The 25,650-nt window shown below is 36.6% G+C and overlaps 1 protein-coding gene across 14 annotated transcripts in view; it reads right to left on the bottom strand.

Annotated features, from left to right (window-relative positions):
- Window positions 1-2,074: 2,074 nt before the first annotated feature.
- Prrc2c (proline rich coiled-coil 2C) overlaps window positions 2,075-25,650 on the bottom strand; it is a 79,950-nt gene continuing 56,374 nt past the window's right edge. For 6 of the 14 annotated variants that reach the window (XM_021722663.3, XM_021722665.3, XM_021722664.3 and 3 more), the window contains 15 exons: window positions 24,506-24,694; window positions 24,113-24,364; window positions 22,842-22,934; window positions 19,435-19,536; window positions 15,862-16,063; window positions 14,449-14,652; window positions 13,121-13,233; window positions 12,622-12,758; window positions 10,271-10,502; window positions 9,965-10,087; window positions 8,209-8,427; window positions 7,807-7,910; window positions 7,172-7,298; window positions 6,047-6,283; window positions 2,075-4,018 (listed from right to left, as the gene is read on the bottom strand). In XM_021722663.3, the coding sequence (XP_021578338.2) occupies window positions 3,761-4,018; window positions 6,047-6,283; window positions 7,172-7,298; window positions 7,807-7,910; window positions 8,209-8,427; window positions 9,965-10,087; window positions 10,271-10,502; window positions 12,622-12,758; window positions 13,121-13,233; window positions 14,449-14,652; window positions 15,862-16,063; window positions 19,435-19,536; window positions 22,842-22,934; window positions 24,113-24,364; window positions 24,506-24,694 (2,592 nt within the window). In that variant the 3' untranslated portion in view covers window positions 2,075-3,760. Of the gene's footprint in view, window positions 4,019-4,455; window positions 4,509-6,046; window positions 6,284-7,171; window positions 7,299-7,806; window positions 7,911-8,208; window positions 8,428-9,964; window positions 10,088-10,270; window positions 10,503-12,621; window positions 12,759-13,120; window positions 13,234-14,448; window positions 14,653-15,861; window positions 16,064-19,434; window positions 19,537-22,841; window positions 22,935-24,112; window positions 24,365-24,505; window positions 24,695-25,650 lie in introns of all 14 variants that reach the window. The other 8 variants (XM_013356149.4, XM_013356150.4, XM_013356153.4 and 5 more) reach the window with 6 other exon arrangements.

Raw genomic sequence — 25,650 nt, 5'->3', positions numbered from 1 at the left:
CCCTTCAATAGATGAATGGACAAAGAAACTGTGTAAGCCAATCCTGAAAAACCAAATGCTGAATGTTTTCTCTGATATAAGGATGTTGATTCATAATGGGGATGGCAGGGGGAGCATGGGATGAATGGAAGAACTTTAGATAGGACAAAGGGGAGGGAGGGGACAGGGGGGTAAGATGGATATCATTACCCTAGGTACATGTATGGAGACACAAATGATGACTCTACTTTGTGTATAACCAGAGACATGAAAAATTGTGATCTGTGTGTGTAGTATGAATTAAATTGCATTCTGCTGTCATATATAACAAGTTAGAATAAATTTATAAAATTATGGTATTTGCAAGTATGGATGGAGTTGGAGACTATCATGCTAAGTGAAGTAAGCCAATCCCACAAAACCAAAGGCCAAATGTTCTCATAAGTGGATGCTGATCCATAATGGGGTGGGGTGGGTGCATGGAGGAACTTTGATTGGGCAAAGAGGAGTTGGGGAAGGGAGGAGGCATGGGGCAGGAAAGATTGTGGAATGAGATGGACATCATTACTCTAGGTACATGTATGACTGCACATATGGTGTGACGCTACATCATGTACAACCAGAGACATGAAAAGTTGTGCAGCAATTGTATACAATGAATCAAAATGCATTCTGTCATATACACCTAATTAGAATTTAAAAAAAAGCAAAATGTAAATGGTTAAGGTGGGCCAGTGTAACATTATTACTGTCTTGCTCTTTTCTACTTCATTTCAAATAGACATTTTACAGTTGAAATCTCTTAGGCACCTAAAGGTATTTCTTAGAGCTCATCTAAAACACATTAAGAATGCTTTATATTTATTCACAGTACAGAAAAAAGATTGCAAGGGAATGCAAAATCATGCCACAGCAGCATGAAAACATTACTCATGAGCAGGGTGTGGTAGCAAACGCCTGTAATCTCAGAAACTTGGGAGGCTAAGGCAAGAGGATCACAAATTTGAGGTGAGGCCAGCCTCAGAAACTTAGTGAGATGGACTCAAAAAAAAAAAAGGTTGAGGATGTGGCTCAGTGGTCAAGTACCCTTGGTTTAATCCCTAGTACTGAAACAAGCAAACCCTCCCTAGAAATATCTGAGAAGCACATGCCCCGTGGCCTGTAAACAAAGATAAACAGTTTGTTACCCTTTAGTTCCTGAAGTTAGGACTAAGAGGCAAACATCAAGTGGTGGCTACAGCTTTGGTAGCTTGTATTTCCAACCTTATTCACTATACTATTTTCACCCAGTCAAATACAATAAACCAGAGCTTTTAATTTAGAGCATATTTTGAGAGAAACCCAAGACCAAGAGGCTTATGTGAAGGGCCTTGAGTATTTTAAGGACTCCACAATAAGAGGGCACGCATGGCATTAGGGAACAACTCATGCTGCTGAAGCTGGGTCTGGAAGCTACGTGCTCTGGACATGGAATTTTAGGTTAAGTGACTAACAATCTCTCAGTAATCTACACACTGAATAAACGAGAAAAGGAATGTTCTAGTCTTCTGAGCAGAAGATGACGTTTACTAATGTGTTAACAAAAATGTGAAAATCACAAATGTAAATGCTCATATCTACTTCTGGTCTTTCAACATCCATCCACAAGAATGTTAATTTTTTTTGGTGGGGGATGGGGTACTGGGAATTAAGCCAGGGGCCTTAACCGCTGAGCAACATCCATAGTCTTACTGAGTTGCTTAGGCTGGCTTTGAACTTGTGATCCTCCTGCCTTGGTCCCCGAGATGCTGGGCTTACAGGTGTGCACTACCACATTCTGCGGCGACTCTGTTCTATATTTAATATTTTGCATCATTAAAGGTTCCTCCTTGACAGACTAACTTGTTTCCAATTCAAGTGTAAACACTACAAAAATAGGAGCCAAGACGACTCCCCTCCACAACAGTTACTTTGACTGAATAAACTTCGAAGTCTTGAATGGTAAAGTCAAGTCTCTGGATGACAATCTTCCTTGAGCATATTGTTCTCGTGTTTGATATTTTGGTACATGACAGGCCTTGCTTAGGATTTTAGGAATGGAACAGAAGACCCAAGATTCATTATTTAGAGAATACTTTATTAGTTTCTGTAATCAAACCCACGTAGATAAGACCTTACATATTTAATACAGTGCGTTACCCCTGTACAAATGGAAAAAAATTAAGTTTAACATTTCTAGACCAATATGGCTGTTAATTTCTGTACAATGCCAACTCAACACGGTAAACTGGGATACTTTTCCAAAGTTGACAGCACAGCTAATGTTTCCAAAAATTCAAATTATCTATATATGTATATATATATATATTTATATTTATATAAAAAGACCAATAATAGCAGTATGTTCTGCATCAGCAGCAGCAACAGCGTTTCCAGGTTCTGCAGTCATCTGAACAGAATCATAGACACACCCAGCACACTCCATTTAAAAAAGGGGGGGAAAGTAAAAAAACAAAAACAAAACAAAACCCGAGAAAACAGCAAAGTTCTGTTACTGTTGTGATACCTGGCACCATTTTTTTTTTATTAGCTTCTCAATCATCATCTGAAAAGAAAACATTCTAGAGTAACATCATTAAAAACAGCTCTGATAAAGCACAGTCACTACCACGTATCATAAAGCAGGTACGAGAGGTTTAACATTCACAGCGTATGATACAGTACTGTCCTACATCTACAATACTAGAGGGTACGATTACAAAGGCAATTATTTGAGACTTGATTCTACTTTTCCAGCAGAGGGCCAGAAGGATGGTATGACACAGCTCTGTAAAGAAATGTACTTCCTTAGGATTTCCTTTCATTGGCGGCACAGTTCCAAGTACTCATTCTCTTCATGAACGTCAGCTAAAAACCGTTAATGGGGGTGGGGAAGGAACAAAAAGCAAAACAAAACAGCCATTGGATCCATACAAAGGTGACCAAGTGGAGGCAAGCAAGACTCAACCTAACTAGCATTTGACCAAATCTGTCATGTTTGAATGGTGAGCGCTCCATGGAAGAAAGGAGATGCCCAGTAGCGCTCCAAGCTTCAGACCACAACCAAACACAGCATCATTTCAAACAGAGGCAGTTGCCAAACACTGCTCATTCAGATATGCTCAAGGATGCTGATGTCAATATTGAACCATCTGCTCACTCATTCAGGAAGAAGGGGAGATCAGTTACGACTGTACTTTGATTGTGTTCAACTCAATCATCATATTACAAAAATAGCAAGCTGCCATAATAAAAAATAAGGCTCCTCTCTCCAGCACCAGTTATCTTCAGCTCTTCACCTTCAAGCCTACAAACACCATAACCATATCCAACGAACATAAGGGAGCAAAGAAACCACGTGTGATCTACTGGCCGGGTCCGCCACACTGTTCAGGCTGAGCTATTCCTCTGTGGTGTTATTTTCCTCCTATTTCTGGTGTTTCATCTAACCATAAAGATTTTTAGGTCTAAATTATATGCACTTCAGGAACATGTGCACATAGTCATATATAGATTCTGACTGAAGATGCACGGCCATCAACTGAGCAAATGTTATACAGTAGGTGCAAGCTTGCCAAAGCCTGGTTTTAACTGGTACAGCAGCTGGGTGTCAGAGCAAATCACTCTTATGTCCTTGTGCATCTCCAAGCCCTAGACAGAATAATGTCACAGACCATTTTAACTGGGTGGCTACTGGCATTATCTGACTTCATTCTGTGTCCCCTCCCCCCTCCCCTCAATACCCTGCAATAAACCACAGCCTTTAAGATTTTGTTTCTTCGGTTTTGATTGCTTGAGGTTTGATTGGTCCAGTTCTGACAGGTTTGGTGGCTATGGTGGGTGCAGGGGGTGGCTTTTCTTCTACTTTTTCCTGACAGACCCCAGGAGGGTCGGTCAGTGTTTCAGGAGGTTTACTTGAATCACTGTCCACTTTCTGGGTTTTGCCTCCTATCTGTTTGCTCTGTTGCTGTTCAGAGAAGAACCGCTGCGTGGACTGAAGAACCTCTGCTCTCTGCTTTGCCTTAAAAAGTGAGAAACAATAATTGAAAATGCTGCAGCATCACCAAAGCCTGTCAAATCAATCTCAGTTCAAATACTTTTACCAATCACAAATCAGTTTTCCCCTCGTTGGTTTGGCCTAAGCCAAAGGTACCTCATTGACCTTTCAGTTTTTAGTGCATTGACTTCTTCCTATCTTTGAAAACATTTCATGTGATTTTTTTAAACATTTGAAACAAGACCACCTCCCACCATCTTTTCAGAGTCTGCCCTCTTATAAATAATAAAACATACATTGCTAGTGATCTGAATCTTTTCTGGAACAGCTTATTGATATCAAATTTTATTTAGGGAGGCTGCTTGCAAGTCTGAAAACATACATGTAACACTTAAAACTTCTAGTTATCAATATGTGGTCTACAATAAAATGAAAAGGAAGCACTTATATTGTGGCATTACCAACACCTAGGACCAAATGTCTTGTGGCTGAGTCCTCTTCCCACAGCTCTCTTCTGCAGGGGAAGAGCATCAGAAATTAGTAACTACAACTTCACTTGATCACTAAGTTCTGATAGCTCCTACCACATTCTGAGTTGGTAAAATAATTTCTTAGTTTTACTGACTATGTTCCCCAAAGAACATACTTACGTCAACCTGTAAACTATCCTCTGTAACATACACAATTCAAACTATATACCTCTTGCATTTAACAAAAAATCCTTTATGGTCTACAGGTAATCTGTACTAGTCAAAGACTTAAAGCAATTTCAAGAAATCTGTATACTCTCCCACCCCATTAAGGTTATCAAGCTCTACTGTCATTTCTGACAAGAGAATGTGTGAAATTAAGTGCCAAGGAGCCAGGAGCTGGAAACCAAGGCCAGCCATAAAATCTCCAAAGCTTTTTACGTATGCGAGGTATTTTTAGTAGAAATAGTTGAAAATCCTAGGCACACGGCCTAATAAAAGGAGATAATATTTAACAAGTTTTACTGCAGGGTAGTCTTTACATCTCATTACTCAGCATCAGAAACACAAAGGATGTCAACACTGGAAGAAACTTCAGTCAGCCAATTGAATTATTCTCTAACAAGGTCATCACAAACATGTTTCTAATTCAGAGTAAAAGTATCACTATGCACATGTCCCTGGTTATAAGCAATAAGCTTGTCTTTGTTCCAGACTGACCTACATAGTGACGAAACAAACAAAATAACTAATATCTCTAAGGTCAGAAAACTTCCTCTGGCTGGACAGGCAGACAGGTAAGGGCCATGCTACAAAAGGGTGTCCCCACACAGACTCCTAAAGGCATGCCTCTGCTTTAGCAAACTTCATGTTTACTTGTGCCTTTCATCATGAAGGATCCCAAAGTGCTTTTCTGAGTTCTTCATCTATAACTGCACAATCCATTGCAGAACATGCCCACCTCCAGGGACAGGCAAAAAAGGATGTGAGGACAGTTTGAGAAGACTACACTGGAATGATTCACGAAGGAAGAAAAATCAAGATAGGTAACATGTCTTACCCTCTCCAGAGTTTTTACATAACCATGATTATATAATAGGCTGGATTGGGGGTGAAGGAGGGAGAGGGGGGAAGGGAGGGAAGAAAAACAAAGTAAAAAATGAAACAAAATGGGGAAGGCTATAATAACCCACTATTACTTTTTTGCTATTTAAAAAATATAGCATCCAAACTCAGATCTCCCTCAAATACTTGTTTTATAAGCAGTTCATCTGACCAGAGTTTAAAATGTTATTGATTTTTGACTACAGTTGTAAAACAAAACAAAAAAACAACAACAAAAAAACAACCAAAAAACCACTCAAAAAACAAAAACAAAAACAAAAGTAAAAAAAGAAAAGGAAAATGGTTGGGGTGGGAGGGAAAAGTAGGGCAGGGGGAGGGGAAGAGATAAACAAAAGTAGCGTGGTTAAGTCTCTAAGGCAACAAATGCCTGGCTCTGTGGTTATGATCCAGAGGCATTTTAAGACATGGTTCAGAGACAAAGTCTTGTTGCTCTGTTGGCTGTTAACACTGTACTAACCTTCATGTCTTGTTCAGCCTTCAACGCAGCCTGGGCCTGATTACCTCTGACTCCAGATAGTGATCCACAAGGACCCCTGGCTACATGTGGCAAACGAGCATGGCTCATGAGGCCTGTGGTCAGCGGAGGAGGCATCTGACTGGCCAGTGCCATTGGTGGCCTCTGAACAGGCGCTGGGAAGGTGTTAGTATGTGGGGCTCTTACCAATGGAGGGACCAGGTTAGGCTGAGAGAGAATCTGAGTGGAAAAAACAAAACATACAACATTGAACTGTTAAAAAAAAAAAAAAAAAAAAAAAAAAAAAAAAAAAAGGCCAACTAGACCAGGTTGGCCTATCCCAGAATAAATCTGTTCCCATCCTGTCAGTGAAAGGAAGCTTATGGATTGTGCCGTTTCATCAACAAAGACAAAGAACAAACAAGTCATGCTTAGAGGATTTTACAGAAAAATTAGGCAAAGCATGCTATGGCATGTCAGTTGATTCTAGCGCCTCAGCTGCAAACTCCAGAGGGGGTGGAAAGGCTATTCATTAAGATATCTTTAAAAAAGGTACACCTGCAGAAAAGGCATATGCCTACACCAAACTTAATCTGAAGATAATCTCAGGAACCAATTCTAGTTTGTGAGAGTTGTCATCAATTTTTAGTCCATCTACGATTAGCAAAGGGAAACCAACTTTTTTTCACATTTACTGGAAACATCTGTTTGGAAATTTTACTTCAACTGCACGTAGAGTCATTAAAAGAAGAAAAAAAAAAGCATAATTAAGAAAAAACCCACTTGGAACCTAGAAAACTTCAAGCACTGGGACCTTCGCTGAAAAGTCAACTTCTTCAAAAAAGGATAAATTGAACAGGACTCAAATGATCAGAGCTGTGTGGGGAATCTTGGAATATTTCTATTGTCTGCTTTAAAAGTAAGCTATTACTATTGGAGTCTAGCTATAAAGTGCGAAGAATATATTTAAATATCAAATTTTTTTGTTAAAAAAAAATCAAACTTTTTCATTTAAAACTGTACTTCTTAAATTGGTTAATATTCAGTAAGATTATAAAATCAGAGATTTAATCAGATTAGCAATTGTATGCAAGTAAATAATACTCATTCTTACTTATGTCTGCCTACCTGGGGTGCAAACTGTGTAGGAAATGGCTGTGTCATTCTCACGGTGGCAGGGGCTGACTGGAACTGCTTCTGATAGACAATGCTGCTCATTTTGCTGGACTGGCTGTTTGGACTTGTTGAAGTAGCCCTTGGAGAGAAGCCATCGCTGGTCAGTACAGTACTGCCATGTAAATGCTGCTCAATTTTTAAAGGCGTTTTTCTTGGTATTTTCATCATACTTGGTAGTTGATGAAAATTGACCAAACACTGTGCTAGGAGCCAGAGGCAGAGGCGAAAAAGGAGAATAGCTACATTTGCCCTGCATTAAAAGAATTTTCTTTCTTCTTTGTGCGGTACTGGATTGACCAGGGTCTCACACAACACAGGCAAGCGTTCTAACACTGAGTTACACACCCTACTGTTCTAAGACAGACTCTCAGCTAAGTTAGTTGCATGGGCTGGCCTGGAACTTGGGATTTTCTTGACTCAGCCTTCTGGGTAGCTGGGATTATAGGTATGAGCCTCTGTGCCCAGGTGAGTTTTCTTAAAATACACGTTAACATTTTAGATAAAATTATCAACATATAATTATTCAACAAACAAAAGGTGATTAATTACTTTGAAACTTCATAAGCAAATTTAAATATGAATTTTACCGGAAAGGACTAGATGTTGGTGTAGTGCTTCTACCGCCGATTGGAGGTGTGCCAGGTTTTATATCAATGCCACTTCCAAAGGCTTTTAGTTCCATTTCAGACATCTGAGAAAACACATAAATAAACTTAACATTACTTCAATTCCATAAGGCAGGTGCTATTTAATGTCCTACATGTGAGGTTTCACATAGAAAAGCACAAAAATCTTATTACTAGGCTTCAAATTTCACAGAATTATCAGGCTAAACAGAATTATACAGAAGTTTGAGATTTTCTGCAGGGTGGTAAAAAACTGACACTTGAAGAAACCAAAACTAACAATAAAAAAGCCCCACATAAATGCATACATCTGAACACAGGGCTTAAAAATTTTTAAGAAGTGCATAGTTTCTCTTCACTTACTTTTCCTGTGGTTGCAATCATGCTGTGCTGTGTCCCAGCAGGGATTAGTCCTCTGAAGGGTTGGCTTACTTGTGCAGGACGGCTCAGACTCTGAGCCTGAGCTTGTGGAGTTGTGTGCTGTAAAGGGGGCTGAAGAGTCTGAGGCAAAGCAATCAGAGGCTGCCCTGTAGATCCAAAATTAGGCAAGGAAAGCTGGGATGCTGGTAAAGGGACTGTCACCTAGAAAGCAAGCATGTAGACGTCACTGCACTTATTTGCTTATAACTTTGGTATACATATCCCTTTAAGGATACACCACCCTTTAAATACTTTTGAGTAAGTCTTTAAATAAAATAAATTAATAATATATAATTAATAATACATTATAAATATACTTCACATACAAATTTTTGCTTAGTGACTATCCCATTCTTTTATTAAAAGTATATCAACAAAATGTAGTCATTTTGGGAAATGTGCTTTTGGGCAATTTCATCATCATGTGCATATCACAGATGATCCTTCTATATACTAACATGGCCAGGACTGTGCTCTCTCTTACATGAGGTCTTGAAATGTGCCCACAGTGGTCTCAAGTTTGACCCTCACTTCAGTCTTCCAAGCAGCTGGGAATACAAGCGCCTGCCACCACACCAAGCAGGTCATACAATCTTTATATGTAGTGTCTCATTGATGGAAACATTACTATGTGATGCTCAACTGTGGTTTTGTTCATGTGTAGTGAATAAACTAATTGAAATAATCTGAGCATTTTTGAAGTTCATAGTACATGTCAAATAACCACAAAATACATGTATAATTTTAAGAAAGTAGTCACGAGTTCCCAAATAGATATTTGTATAATGTTTTCTGTTCTGGTCAAAACAAGGTTCAATGAGAAAAAAAAAAAAAAAAAAAAGATTAAATTCTCAAACACTATAATCTCCATAAGATGACATTTAAAAATAAGAACCAAAAAGAGTTCTGATAAGATAATTAATGGCTTGCCCTTCTCCTCCAGATTCCACCCACTTTAAAAAAGATGATTATTAATGGTTATTAGAAGACATAAAACAAAACAAACCCATATATTTTTTCATTGAGGAACACTGTTGCATTCATTAGAAAGTCGATGGGCACTTACACTCTCTCTCTGTACTACACCACCCAATGTGTCCCATCATGCTGTCCCTAGGAGTCTCCCTTCATCTGTAACACTGATGGGCAAACCACCTACCACTTTTATATTCCTGAAAAATGGTTTTCAAACTTTTATATTCTTTTTAAAAAAATATTTATTTTTTAGTTGTAATTGTCAATACCTTTTTTATTTATTTTTATGTGGTGCTGAGGATCGAACACAGGGCCTCATATGTGCTAGGTGAGGGCTCTACTGCTGAGCCATAACCCCAGCCCCAACTTCTTATGAATCCTTTGCTAAAATAAAGAATACACGGAAACCTAGTCCAATTAAAAAAAAGGGGGACGGGGGCAGGCTGTGAATATAGTTTAGTGATACATGTGTGAGGCCTTAGGTTCAATCACCAGTATGGGTTGGGGGGACCCAGAAATGATCAAAGTGGGGAATGAGGGGGGAAGAGTCAGGAGAAAGGTATTATGGGATTGAATGAAGCACCTTCCACTGTCAGTGGACTCAATGGAACTCCCAGAACACCTGAAGGGTGTTTGAAAAACCACTCCTCCAATCTTATTTCTATATAAATTCCCAGACAATAACAAAAGCAATAAAAATAATAATAAAATTGAGGAAATTTACCATGCCATAGTTTACCTGCTGGAGAGCACTCGGTGATTGGGCAGTGTTATAAAAATTTGTTTGCCCAGGCTGTTGTACTTGTCCAGAATAAAGATTTGAGGCCTGGGTCAGATTTGCTCTAGCCTAGAAAAAAATTTTATAAGATAAAATAGTCAGATACTAGTAAAGGAAAGGGAAATCATTACTTTTTCATTGTGTCTTCTATCACACTTTTATTCTTTAAAAAAAAAAAAAGTCTCTTTAAAATAATCTGGATTTTGAAAATAGGAATACTATGACGGTACACCATCCTGGCCCCCACCTTACCTGGAGAAGGTGCGTATCTATCAGTTGGGAACCTCCCAGTCCTGATGCCTGCCCCAGCTGGTGTTCATACAATATAGGAATAGGCTGAGTATTTGAAGTTTGTTGAAAGGCAAGACCTGATTGTGCCTTGGCAAGTTCCTGGTGTTGGACAGCTGGGAAGTTGTGGATAGCAGTACCAGAAAGCACCACAGATGGCTGGGATAGACTGCTTTGCATAAAGGCTGGCTGAGATCTATGTAATAGAGGATAAGGTTGTGTTACAAATTAACTTTATCCCAAATGACCAAGTACTCTAGTGCTTAGAGAAAAATCTGCTTTCGAAATCTAAACTTGTGTCTTCTGATACAGTAGCCTCTAGCCATAATTACATGTATGTGTCTTCTATTACATTTCAGTTGAACACGTCTGGTCTTAAAAAGCACACCCTTGAAGATAATTTGTTGAAATGGGGATTACAAACAGAGTGTCAGTGCATGGCTCCTTGACTTCTCATGGATTTGTGGACATCACTAGCTGATCAAACAGAGCTGGAGAGTGGCTGCAAACTTTCCAACATTGTTTCAAGCAGACAATATAAATTAAAAGAAGACTGGTTTGGGGCTGGGAGGTGTAGCTCAGAAGACTTGTATAGCATGCACAAGGCTCTAGCTTTGACCCCCCCCAACACTGCAAAAAAAAAGACTGGCTTGTGTCGTATAAGCTCAAACTAACTAACTAACTAACTAACTAATTAATTAATTTCCCTGCAGTGTTGAGGATTGAAGCCAGGGCCTTACACATGCCGGCAAGTGCTCCATCAGTGAGCCACACCACCAGCCCTGTAAAGTTTCATTTTTAAAAGAAATTTCAAGATAACCTAAGTTTAAAAAACAAACCATACACACACCTACCTCTAACTTCTAGCTAGGGTAAACAGTTTTATATCTATTGGAAAGAATTTCATGAAATAACCAAACTAAATGGCACAGTAAGACCAGAAAAGGAAATACTATGTGTGCATAATAATACAGACACACAAATTCTACCGAAGAATCTTTCAATAGAAAGCTCAAAAGTAAAAGCAATATTTGTCAAGTTTATTAATGATTATGTTCTCTTTTAAGAAAGTTTAATTAGTTGAACCTGGCTTCTTTATGAATGCAAGTTATTTTGGAAAAAAATAAGCTATATCATTCCATGTAGAGTTTAACTTACAAATTATAGGAATTATATCTGTTCTCGTTTTTTCCTTTTTTGGGGAAGCCACATCCCTAGCCCTTTCTATTAATATTTAATGACAGGGTCTTAATAAGTTGCTTAGGGCCTTGCTTTGCTGCTGAAGCTGGCTTTGAATTTACAATCCTCCTGCCTCAGCCTCCCAAGCTACCACGTTACATTGCTGGGACTGTACCTGGCCTGAACTACTTTTATAAAACAAATTTCTAAAAGCAAATGCACCACTTTCTAATTCTCCTAAGCTAAATGTCCTGATTGTAATTTATTTCTTTCTGATGATCGGGGACATCACCAGGAATATGAACAGTAAGTAGCTAAGCTGACAAGCATTGCTCTTGCCATCTGGCTAAACCACCAATCCCTTATCCTCTTATAGTGGAAACCAAAGACACCCAGAGTTAAATCCACTTTTGGCCTCTTATTTATACTGTGACCTCAGATAAAAACAAAACAACAACAACAAAAAAACGACCACCTCTTGAAGTCCTAACTTCCTCATGTCAAATGGGAATAACTTAATTTACTATGAGAACTAAGTTAAATGTAGTCAACATAAATTAAGGACTAAATAGCTATCATAGTTCAACAAAAATCAGTTTGCATTATTTTCCTCAATGTGAAGATAAGGTACAATGCATCTGAGTGAATTTTTACAGAAGATTCTCTTTTGCACATGTACACAGTCAGCTTGTCACTACTATCATCCCTGCTTCTATTCTTTGTCTGAAATCCCATCCCCTCTCTTCTGTTATACTCTACCTGTTCTCCATCTCTAATATACTATTATTTTCTGCTACGCCTCAGCTCTTACATAGAGAACACTTGGATTTATAGTTGTTAGCAGCCTCATGGCACATTAAGTTTCAGGTTCCATTAGCAGCTATTATTATGTGTGAACTCTAATTGTTACGGGTTGTTGCCACTGACTTCATTAAGAAGCTTTTAGGCTTGACTTTCTTTCAAGTCTATTGAAATGACCAGAGACTGAGGTTTATGACATATAATCAACATGCTTAACCATTTAATGTATTCATGGTCATTCCAGCTTTTTGGAGGAAAGAAGAGACAATAGGAATTCTAATAAGGAGAATCAGCAGTATCATTAGTTTTAACATGAAGACATTTAAAGCAATTACCTATATGGTTGAAGTGAAGAACTGAATAATTCTTGAGCCTGGGAAACAGCAGGACCAGCTCCCAAACTCAGCTGGGCTTGATGTTGCCCTTGCAGTGGTGCATAAATAGGGATTGGGATTTGCTGAACTGAAGCTGGCTGCAGTGCAATGAAAAACAAACACTCATTCATTTAAATGTATATGAAATCATACACACGAATCAAAACACTGGAAAAAATAATCCGAGACACAGAAAGAATAAAAAAGATTAATAGTACCCATCAGCTCTCTTTTAAAACAAGACCAAATGTAAACATCTAGATTTTCTTTCTGACAAATCACTTCTTCTACATCGTAACTATCAAGCTTTCGTAAAGTTAAAAATTTTGCCAGTAGCCTATCAAGGAAATAATGGATATGATATAACTTTAGGGAGTCTACCTTGTAGTCTAAGATTAACTAATATAACCATAAAAATGGCAAGAAATAATACATGTTAGAAGGAATCTTTGATATTTACCTGAGAGAGACCTGGCTGGAAGCCTTGCTGCTGGGCCAGGGATGGTGGAGCTAGCCGTGCATGTTGGGTATTGAAGAGATGACTTGTATCCATGTAGAAAGCTGGGATCTGAGCTGCAGGCCACCAGGAAAAACAAGCAGCAATAATGTCTAAATTTCAAAATTTTCCAAGTAGTAAGTAAAAAAACTAAGTTTCATAGCAGTTTCTAAATGAGCCCTCTCAAAAGTCACAGAAAAATTGAAAATATAAAAAGAGATAAATGCACCCCCAAAAAGCAAGAACAAAAGAGAAAACCAACAAAACCCCAAACCAACCAATAACCAAAAAAACAAACAAACAAACAAAACCCTTCTACTAGAAAGATAGTAAATTAAAAATAGTGTATCTAATATTTATGAGATTATGGAAAAATAAACACTCTTATGGCTAAAATTTATTGGTAAAACTTCACATAAAAATTGAACATAGATTTATCCACTGAACCAGCAAATCTACTTCAATTATAAGTCTACCTTCTAGAATTTAGCAAAATATATATCAAGAGAATGGATATTTAATAATTTAAAGTTTGGTATGGACTCTTAAACATATTTCTGTGTATCATACATACCAAATTGTGACTGGCTGTTTTTCTGAAATGTATTTTCTGGAGACCTACCTACGTTGTTTTAAATTTGTCACTACAAATATACACCCTCAAAGTATAGTTTCTAGCCATGAAATTGTTACTACAGTGAGGATGTATGTGTGCATTTTCTAAGATACCTTTCAAAAAAAGAATTATGTCAACTTATATTACAGGATTATTAACAATACCTGGAATCTCTATAGACACTGGATACTAACAGATGCTAATTATTAATTTTCTATGAAAGGTAAGAAACAACATGATGAGTTGGTGAGTTTAAATATTTTTCAGATGTTTCAGATGAACACTGTGATTTTCATTAGGACCAGCTACCAACCACCATCATATAATATTTTCTTTCTACTTTTAATTCCCCCCCTCTTCCAAACTATTACCTATTGTTAAATGTTTTGTTATTTGATTGGAACAGTGTCACATGCATAAATAATTTTTGAATTAGTAGAACCAATTTGTTATAACAATTGGTAATAATATATAATAATATATAATAAAATAATATGTAATAATATATAATAATAATATATCAAGGAGAAAGAGGATTTAACTCTATAGGGGGACATATTTGCAAAAAGCACATAAAAAATATTTAAACTTGAAAGAGTTAAGGAAAAAAAAAAAAAAAAGAAAAACCAGGAGTTTAAAAAAGGTTTCTTTTTCTAAATTAAGTGTAAAATATTACCTGCTGCAGACTGAGACACATAAACTTGTGGACTCTGTTGTTGCTGGGCAATAAGGGAAGGCATGCAGCTTAATTGTGAAAAATGACTTGCAGAAGGCAGGCTGCTTGTCTGTAACTGCTGGGGTTTCACTTTACAAATATTAGGAGGGTCCGATGTGGTGGTAGATTTTGTACTCAAAGAAGAGGTAGTGTATGTACCAGCTCCTGTATTTGGGGGAGGGATAAAATCAGGGAAAAATATTGTATATCTAAAAGTGCCACTGTTGTTGACAGTACCATCTAGAAAGTAGAAGATTAATGTTTATACCCATTATGTACAGTAGGCCCTTTGTACCCATGGGTTCAACATGTTAGTATCCAAGCAACCACAGGTTAAAAACACTGAAAAAAAAATTTGCATCTGTATTGAATATACACACTGTTTTCATTATTATTTTTCCAAAACTATACAATATGTTTATACTGTTAGGCATTAAAAAGTGATCTAGGGATGACTGAAAACATACCAAAAGATATAGGTAGGCTATATATATGCAAACACTACATTATAAATAAGGGACTTGGGCCAGGCATGGTGGTACATGCCTGTAATTCCAGTCACACAGGAGGCTGAGGCAGGAGGACTGCAAGTCAAGGCCAGTCAGGGAAACCTCACTATTCTCACTATTCTGTCTCAAAGTAAACAATAAAAGAGGATGGAGATTTTAGCTCAGTACCAGAGGACTCTTGGAATCAATCCCCAGTACCATAAAAGCAAACAAAACCGCACCGAACCCATAAATCATCTCTCAAATAGCAGAGGCTGGAAATTCTATACACCTAAATCTTCATCAGAAAATTTAAGTTACCCCAGTTGGTTTAGTTAGGTCAATTAAACTTAGGCCTCTAAATTAGATACAGACTGCAAAATATCTAAAAGCTATGTGGTTTTTAATTACTTCTGAGTTGATCAAACTAGTAAATACAACTATGTAAAGGTTAAAAAATATCAAAAGGTAAAACTCAGAAAAATTTAGAAGAAAATTTTTTTTCTCAATTATTCTTTGGTACCTGTACTGTGTGTGTGTCTGTTTGTGTGTAGGGATGTACACCGGGGACAGAAGGGCCCAGCAAAAACTGTTCTAGTTATTCTTCAATAAATGTGTGCCAAACTAAAATTCTGAGAGCAAAGAGGAGGAAGGGCTAAGTGAAGCCAGAAGTTTTACAGAGAGTTGATAACTATCTCACCCACAGTCTCACATCTTTTATACACAATACTTTTTGGGGGACAGTGAACAGAAGACTATAAAAGATATTTAAGCTGGGGATGTAGCTCAGTGATAGAGCACTTGCTTAATATTCCTGAGGCCCTGAATTCCATCCCCAGCACTGCTCACACAAAAGTATTTAAGGAAAGACACAAAAAAGTTCTACCTGATAGTGATGTTGTAGGAGTGACCGAAGCGACAGGAATCTGAGGCACCGACGCACTTGAGAATGAACTATAATTGGCAGTGCTGGGCCCACTGGCACTACTGCTAACTCCACTTGCAATTGGAGGTGCTGTGGAAGTTACTGGAGACCCCTTTTCCCTTACGTTTGGAGAATTCTCCCATGCCTTGCGTGCAGACTCCATCTGCAAAAAGGAGGACATTTGTTAAAGGAAAAACAAACAAAAGACACAATACAGAAAAAGTATACACATTGTTATGGTTTAAATATGAAGCATCCCCTACATTCATGTGTTGAAGGCTTGGTCCCTAATGCAGCCAGGTTCAGAGGTGGGGCTAGAGGAAGCAATTGGATCTTGAGGGCTCTGACCTCCTCAGTGGATTACTAATTTGACAGTGTTGCGGGGAGTTAGTGATACTGTAGAAGATAAGATCTACTTGAAGGAGTGGGTCCTTGGAGGCTCTATCCTGTCTCTCTCTAGCCCCTTCTTCTTTCTCTGCTCCTCAGCTGCTATGAGTGAACAGCTTTGCTCCACCAAGCTCTTCTGCCATGATGTTTGGCCTCACATCAGGCCCAAAGCAAGGGAACTAGCTGACTGTGGACTGAAAACTCTGAAAATGTGATTCAAAATAAATCTTTCCTCCTTTAAGTTGTTTATGTGAGGTATTTTGGTCACAGTGATGAAAAGTTGACTAACTTTTCACTAACACACACATACACACATCATACATCAATCAATAATTAAATTTGGAATGTAATGTCAAAAACTACACAAACCAGAGGAAATCTATGGATTTCTAATTTTCTACTTGCCCGTTATCTTTGCTCCTTTACTCAAATTGAGGGGGTGGGAGGTGGAGTTATTACTTTTCTACAGAGAACTTGTTGATGGCTTTGGGAATCATGTCAACTCTTGTACGATATGAGCCTTGCTCCACTGCCGGTGAAGAATAAGAGAAGGAACCAAGATGCCCCTGTAGAATGATTTAAGGCTCTTCCTATGATTGCAAAGGTCCTTAGAAGTACTTATCAAAAGGAAAGGCTTAAAAGGCAAAATACATCAGGTTTTAGGCTTTTTTTTTAAAAAAGTGTTTTGTTTTAAAGAGAGAATGTGAGAGAGAGAATTTTTTAATATTTATTTTTTAGTTTTCGGTGGACACAACATCTTTGTTTGTATGTGGTGCTGAGGATCGAACCCGGGCCGCACGCATGCCAGGCGAGCGCTCTAACGCTTGAGCCACATCCCCAGCCCCCAGGTTTTAGGCTTTGATTAGTACAAACACTTCCTATTTCACACCCTGACCTCTTTCAGCATTTCAGGAACTGGCTACAGCCATTTCCATTTGTGGTTCTGAATTTAATTGTAGTCTTCCTTCAATCTGTTTAAAGCAGCATTGTTCAACAATTTGCAAGACAGTATATAAATGAAAGTCACATATGTAACTGAAAATTTTCTGATAGAAACATTTTAAAAAGTAAAAACAGGTAAGATTAATTTTGATAATTTTTCATTCAACCCAATATATATTTTCATTCAACTACAATATAATTGAAACTGCTGTCAACATAAAATTGAGACATATTGGGGCTGGGGTTGTGGCTCAGTGGTAAAGTGCTTTGCCTAGCACATGCAAGGCGCTGGGCTCAAGCCTCAGCACCACATAAAAATGATAAATAAATAAATAAATAAATAAAACAAACGTTTTAAAAAATGAGACATATTACATACTTTTCAATATTAAAATTTCAGATGCAGTGTGGATTTTGTTTTGCACTTACAGCACATCTCAATTAGGATCAGGCTACTCAACAAGAGGATTCTGTATACATTATCTTGAGGCTACTTTAATAAGTAGAACAGATACACAGATTTCGAAGTTTAACATTTTTAATACCCTTGTTGAGAAGTTTGTGAGTCCTTGAAGTTCCAACTTCTAAAATTTTAATGTATTTTAAGAACAAGAAAGAATCAACAAGTTCACTGTAGAAACATAACTAAACCCCACAGGTCCCCATCTGCATCCCTTTTAAAACATGCAGTACTCTACCTTACCTTAATAACTAATTATCATTGTACATTCAGAATGAAGGATACTTATATGGGTGTGGGTTTTTCTCATAGTCACTTTGTTGTTTTCAAATGTATTTAAGTTTAAAATTAAATACATACAAAAATGTATTTTAAATGGTGTAGAGGATTAACAAAAAAGCAATTTGAGAGTACAATCACACACCAGTATTGCTGAGGAAACAGAATTAAATTTTAGCAAATAAACTGCATAATATATAGGCCACAAATAGTAGACTTAATTTCATTTATTAAGCAGGAAGAAAACTCGAAATTTCTATTTTTGGAACTTCAAGGAAACTAAAAGTACAATTATTTAACGATACACACTCTCAGCAACATCTATATAAAATTTTTCTTTATTTCATCTATTGCTCAGAGAGATTTTCAGAAACAACAAAACCGGAGAAAGCTTCATGCCTTATGCAATTTAATTTAAACTACATGCATATAATTTCTTCTTGGAATGGTAAAAATGTGAGTGAAAGGCAAGTTGAACATCACCCTAAAGAATTAACTACTGGCTTAAAAAAATAAAGGACTATTTTTTTTATTTAAGTTAGATTATGATCTTGAATAGCATAATGATAAAAATCATAAATTATTAGACAAAGTAAAGAACACAGATTGAGACAGTCATTTAAGTGAAAAGAAACAGCAAAGGCTAAATAGAAACTGGCAGTAAATAGTAAGAACTGGGTACAAACAGGATGGCACAAAGCAAGGGTTGTTGTTTTCTAAAATTTTACAGCTTCAAACATATTTATTAATCCTCTTATAAAGAAGTTAAGAGGATAAGGGAGACAAGTGATCAGGTGGCTGGGGTCTCAAGCTGACAGTCTAGAAATGAATACAGGCCACATGATAAAACACCATCAAAGAGTTTCACTGTCAACCAGTGCAACATTAGGAAGATATGCTTTGACAGAGGTGAATTATTGGAGTTGACTAGATTATGAACAAAGAGCAACAGTGAGATAAATGCACTAAAAAGAAAAAAAAAATCATATATTTCCATGCTTTTTTTTAGCATGACTAATGAATCTACAATGCACAACAGAAAAAGTATTCTCAAATAACTCAGCTGAGAAAAAAGGAATATAGCTCAAAATTATAAATAAGATCAAAATAAGGCTAAGTTTTTTGACATTACAAAGTGCTAAATCTGTTTTGTCCACTTAAATCAAAATTCCCTGATGCTGTTTATCAAGGAACATGCATGTTAATTAACTTCTTTTCTATAAAACATTTTTATCACTAAATTGCATTCATTTACTTCACACACAAAATACAAAATCACAACTGTAACAAGCCTTACTTAAAACATCAAATCACTGCTAATTGGGGTTAAAAGCTAATAAAGTTTTAAGGAATAATTTCACATCTCCATTTCCTCACCTTGGAGGAGATAAAACTAGTAAAGATACCCAAAAGAACATTGTTAACTTACGCAATGAAGGACCCTCAGAGATGGATGTCGTACATACCTTGAAGGTGAGGCTGAAAGTAGTGGGAGGAACTGAAGTGAGGCTGGAGCTCTGTTGTATCGTCTCCCTCTTAGGGAGGGGAAGAGTGTTGGGCAGGGGCACCTGAAAAGGCAGGCAACACATCACAATCTAACTAAGTGCTATAAAAGCCCCCTTTACGATAGGACTAACGCCCTCCAAATGTGGTATTTATTTTTCGTTAGAGCCAACAGGGATCTTTGATTACTTAGATATACTGTTTATAGTAATTAGTGATCATGCAATTAGGTAATTCTCAAAAAGGGGGAAAAAACCCACAATCTTTTTATGCACAGATCATGAGAAAAAAAGCGTGCCCCAAACAAAATTTATGCTTAAAGGCAGCACTTCTCACATTTTTTAGAGTGCACAGAAGTCACCCAGGCTGTTAAAAATAATAATCTGATTTAACTGCTCAGGGTTACTCCCAGGTAATGCTAATGTTGCTGCCTCAAGGTCCATATTATGTAGCAAAGCTTTAAGAAAAACAACTTTTATCATACGGGGGAACCACAGATTTCAAGCAGAATTATTTAACATGACAATGAAAATATAAGAAATTAACTTCTTTTCTGCAAGAATGAACTTTCTAATAACTAAATTCAAGTAATATCTAGGCAAAGTATGGAATATTACCATTAATCCAATATACCAGTTTTGCAATAATAATAAAATGATTATAGAAAATGATGTTAGAAAAAAGCTACCCATATCTCTCCTTTCCCCTAAGTCTCTGGATCTTAGGAACTTTATTATGTTATACACTATTGCATGTTTACTTTTGATGGTTCATTTAGTAGTTTAGCTAAAACTGGCTGAGATGGTTAGGGGTTTTAAGATAATCACTGTAACGTGGACTAATGGAGATCCATCAGAGCATGAATTATTTAATGAAGACACTTCATCCGTAGGACATTGAAATATTCAGTGATTGTAGGCACTGGGGTTGTAGTTCAGTGGCAGATTGTTTGCCTAGCATGTGGAGGTACTGAGTTTGATCTTCAGCACCATATAAAAATAAATAAATAAAGGTATTGTGTCCCACATACAACTAATAAAATATGTAAAAAACTGAGTGATTTTAATATTGGGTCATACTAACAAGAAATAATCAGTGCAGATAGTAAAAAAAATGGTATTAAGCCTCATCAAAAGAAATAAGGCTAAGCTATCTTCTTTTTTTTTTTTTTTGGGGGGGGGGGGAGACGGATGGACCAGGGATTGAATCCAGAGATGCTTAACCACCCAGCCACATTTCCATCCCCTTTTAAACACTTCATTTAGAGGATCTGAGTTGCTTAGGGCCTGCCTCTGAACTTGCAATCCTGCCTCAGCCCCCTGAGCTGCTGGGATTACAGGTATGTGCCACCACAACTTGCTAAACTATATTCTTTTTTTTTTTTTAAAAAAGAAAGTTCTATGTATAAAATGGAATCCCAGACTACTGGAAAGAAAAAAAAATTTTTTTTAAAGGCCCTAAAAATGTCAGACATTTGTTTTCAAACGACATTAAGATCAAAATCATTATCATATGTAGCACAAATAAGCAGAACAGGGAAACCATCTCGAAGTAATGATCCTTTATCAAGCTCCATGACCCAAAATGATCTGTTTTCAAACATACAGTGCTATCAGTCAAATGTAGATATTCACTTCTACAGGAGACCTTGTTTCTTATCATTTATATTTTTAAAATTATATTTTCAGAGCACTGTCCAAACCATCATTTACTTTCTTGAAAACTAAAACTTTAGAAATACCCTATTTTTAAAAATGAGAAAAGACACTCCAATAAAGTATAAATAAACTCTACTGAGACTGTAGTCAGTCAATATTTGATAATCTAAACAGTGACATGAGGATTAAACTGATAGGAAGTAATTTTCTCTTTACTAAGTTCTTCATTAAATAGCAAGTAAACACAAATATCTAAAACACTCTCAGAAAGATAAGGAGGGAAGATTTGATGTATGAAGTAAAATTTTTTAACAGTGGCAAATTGGACAATTTATACTATCAGCTTCCAGAGAGCTGTTTTCACTTTAAGAAATTTTGTTCACTCCTCATATTGGTCCTCCTCAGCTACACAGAAGTCCTTCAAACAGACCATAAATTTGGATTAAGTGATCCCTAATGTAGGTCATTTTTGTAAAATTCCATAAACCTAATGTTAGAAAGACAAGAAATACCAGAAGACAAAAATCAAGATTTTTATATTCAAAATGATAGTCAAAGCCCTTGTGAGGAACCATTATATATTTTCTGTAAGAGACATTTCTGAAAAGAACAATCACAATTTTAGTCAAATAGCCTTTGATGTACAGAGGGGCTACATTTAAAAGGAAAGCAAATGACCATATGTTCACCACACCTGCTCTCTGAAACAAGGACCAAAAAAAAAAAAAACCAGCTTTAAAAAAAAGTTCTTCTAAATTATGTGACCACAGCAAGTCATCTAACATTTTTATTAAGCTTATAATTTTTCATCTGTCAGTGAACTGAGCTAAATAACAGACTAAGTATTAGAAATTGAACCCAGAGAGGCTTAACCACTGAGCCAAATCCCCAATCCTTTTTGAGACAAGGTTTCACTAATTTGCTTATTAGGGCCTCACTAAATTGCTGAGGCTGGCCTCACTTGTGAGTTTCTGCCTTAATCTTACAAATCACTGGGGTTAAGTAATCCCTATTGTAGCTCATTTTTCTAAAATTCCATAAACTTGATGCTACAGAGAAAAACAGACAAGGGGGGAAAATACCAGAAGACAAAAATCAAGAATTTTACATTCAAAATGATTATGGGTGTCCACCAGTGCACCTGGCTCTAACTCCATCTTGAATTATAACATCACTGTTCTGGGAAACCAGAGCTTGACTCACAATATAACCTAACATCATTTAATATTACAACATTCAAAGAATTTCCTGAAATATCTGCTTATACTTTATTCTTCAACCTTGACAAAAGGAATGTTGGCAAGGTAGACTAATGTGCAGATACAGTTTTTTTTTTTAATTAAAAAAGAAATATTTAATTCATTGAAAACATCTTAGTTCTAGTCTTTTATCTTAAATAAGGTTTCAATGAATGGTAAAAAGGCTCCATTTATGAACAAAATCACCAACCAAATAAAAGGCCAATGTTGCAGAATAATGCTGTAAGAGATGAGAACAAAATTCTTACTAAAATCAGGTTAATAGGATTAGTACTTATGAAATCAATCCTAACCACTACAAGCCTTGGATTTAAATGGAAAGCTGATGACTTTCAAATCAAAAAGCCTTTGCACATTTTTCCTAGTTATACTACAGTGTGCCTAAAAAAACAAATTTACTAAAAACTCCCTGATGAGTGTTAAAACTTGCCACATCTTATATTGATTACTTACATTATTAACCAAAGTATCCTCCATCTTTGCATTGTTAGTAGCCACAGTGTTAGGCAGAGAGGAAGAAGGTGTAGTATAGTCTGTTACAGACTCCTGTGGAGGAGTAATAGAAAAAGTCATGTTGTAAACTAATTAAAGAGTTACTTCCTAATGATAGCCTAACAGTTTTAAAGTTGTTTCAGAAAAAGCAGGAAGGGAGAACAGATCTTAAGACTCAACTCACTAAAATCTTAATTCACTGAGTAACTGCAAGATAATACAACATGGACCCATAAAAGTAAGATTTCAACTGTTGATGAACTCCTGTACATATCTAAAAATGCACTCCACAGTTTTAGGAGGTGGTCAACAGTACCAAATACTTATTTCTGTAGGCAATGAAAAGAAAGTTTTATGTGTTTACTACACTCAATTTACAGCTTACTATTAACTACTAGTTTGTATATTCTCTTCAAAATAAAAGGCCAGATAAGTGAATATGAAAGTATTAGTTCTCACAATAAATTTTAGGATACATTCCTTGTTTAATGTCACAAATCTCTGCTCTTAATATGGTAGACCTGGATCACTGGTGGAGTTTTTACTTATATGAATTCAGCAGTATGAGTCCTTGTTGACTCACTGCAGATACCAAAAATCTGTGTATCTTAAGATTCTCTCATACAGAATGTAATAGTATTTGCATATAACCTATACATACTCTCTGGCATACCTTAAAAATCAATCTCTAGATTACTTATAATACCTAATACAATGTACATTGCTGTCTATAGTTGTTGCTTCAACTGTGAAAGAAAACTTCAACTGTGAAAGAAAACTGTGAAAGTACACTAGGGTACTCCACAAGTTTGCCAATTTTCTAACTTTAGAATCTCACCAGTAGGTAAGATTCCAGGATAATTCTATTAGCAGAACTATTTTTGAAAAGCTTACAAACCCAAGGAAAGGTATTCCAATGCTGTGTAGATTTTTCATTCTAAGTTACTCAAACAGTTCAGAATTAAGAGTCAATTTACACAAAAAGCAATATATTTACTCTAAAAGATTTCCTTAACATCAAATATATACCATGAAATAAAGTCTCCTCTGTAGAAAAAATGTATAGAATTATAAACCTCAGCAAAAAAAAAAAAAAAACAAAAAAAAACCAAAAACAAAAAACAGTTCAATACCCAGCACTACAAAAGAAAACAAGAGTACTGTTCCCCTGTTCTTGGTTTTAGACAGGGTTTGTACATGGACCAAGTGGGCAACCACTGCAGGCTGCTTACCTTTGCATTAGTGCCATATTCTGCAGACGATACTGAGATCATTGTTCCTATTTCTGCAGACATTTCTGAGACTGCTTTGGGTTCCTTTACGGTGACAGGATCTGTGCTTCGGACAGTTGCAGGACTTGGCTTCTCTTGTCCTTCTGGCTCCACCTGTTGGGCATCTTTTACTTTTCTATTTTTTAATGAACGCTCTTTTCCAATGGGACCAGGTTTATGTTCTTTGTTTTCCACTGGACTCAAATCTGGAAGCTAAAGTCAATGGTTATGACAAAACTATATGACAATGAAAGACATTCACTAAAAAACTAAATTCAACTTTAAAGCTGTTGCTCTCTATAAATGTCAATGGTGTTTTTTTAAAACGATGCCAGGATTATGAATTATATTTACCTTTTGGGCTTTGATGGGTCCTGCCCGTGGCTGTTTCTGCCGTTGTTCTTTAGGTTCAGGTATTTTGTCCGTAGATTTTTCAGAAAGTACAGGAACAACTTCATTTTCATTCCCATTTGAAGCTGGAGCACCAAACTGAATTGTATCAATTCCCATTTCAACGCCACTCTCTTGACCATTCTTTGTTCCCTAGTTTTGAGTATTTAAAACTTGTTATCAAATCAAACAAGAATTCAGATTTGACTGAATAATTTATGTATTATCACATTTTTAAAAAGTACACTAGGAGATTTAAAATAATCTACACTTTTAATTGCAACTGACCACGATTACACTTTAGGAGAACTTTTCCTTAAGTGCTCGTAATGATTTGCATTAGAAAACAACAGATAATATGAAAACTAGGAAGACACTTAAGTTTAAGATGTTAAAGCTATGATCATGGGCAAATTAAAGCCTCAAATGGTCTCATCATTTGAAACAAATGTAAAAGTAAAAAACACGGACACTCAAAACAGATGAATGAACAAATGAGAGAGAAAGAAAGTAATACCAGTGTCACTTCTTGGAAAGTCTACTTTGCGAATATATATATATATATATTTTAGTTCCAGAGATTGAACTCAGGGGCACTTGACCCTATTTTGTATTTTAGAGACAGGGTCTCAACTGAGTTGCTTAGTGCCTTGCTTTTGCTGAAGCTGGATTTGAATTTCTGATCCTCCTGCCTCAGCCTCCAGAGCCACTGGGACTACAGGCATGCGCCACCATGCCTAGTTGAAAATAAAATCTTAAAAATAACGTCAAAGGGCTGAGGTTGTGGTTCGGAGATGGAGTGTGTGCCTAGCATGTGTGGAGCACTAGGTTTAATCCTCAGCACCACATAAAAATAAAAAAAGATATTGTGCCCACTTATAATTAAAAAATAGATAGTTAAAAAATGTTGAAGTATTGTGTGACTGGCAAAGTGGCATACACCCAAGAAGAGATCAATTAAGCACCTGGAAAGCTAATATACTGGAACACATTTTTTTTTTGGGGGGGGGGGGAGGTGGTGCTAAGCAGGTTAACTGGCATTCTAAAAAGTAAAAATAAAGAAAAACCTAAAAAGTGCTGTAAGGGACATTCAGAAACCAAAATAGGGT

Source organism: Ictidomys tridecemlineatus, chromosome 10, assembly GCF_052094955.1.
Source record: "Ictidomys tridecemlineatus isolate mIctTri1 chromosome 10, mIctTri1.hap1, whole genome shotgun sequence".
Taxonomy (NCBI): domain Eukaryota; kingdom Metazoa; phylum Chordata; class Mammalia; order Rodentia; family Sciuridae; genus Ictidomys; species Ictidomys tridecemlineatus.
Note: the sequence above shows the minus strand (reverse complement) of the source record. Positions and strands in the feature narration are given on the sequence as shown.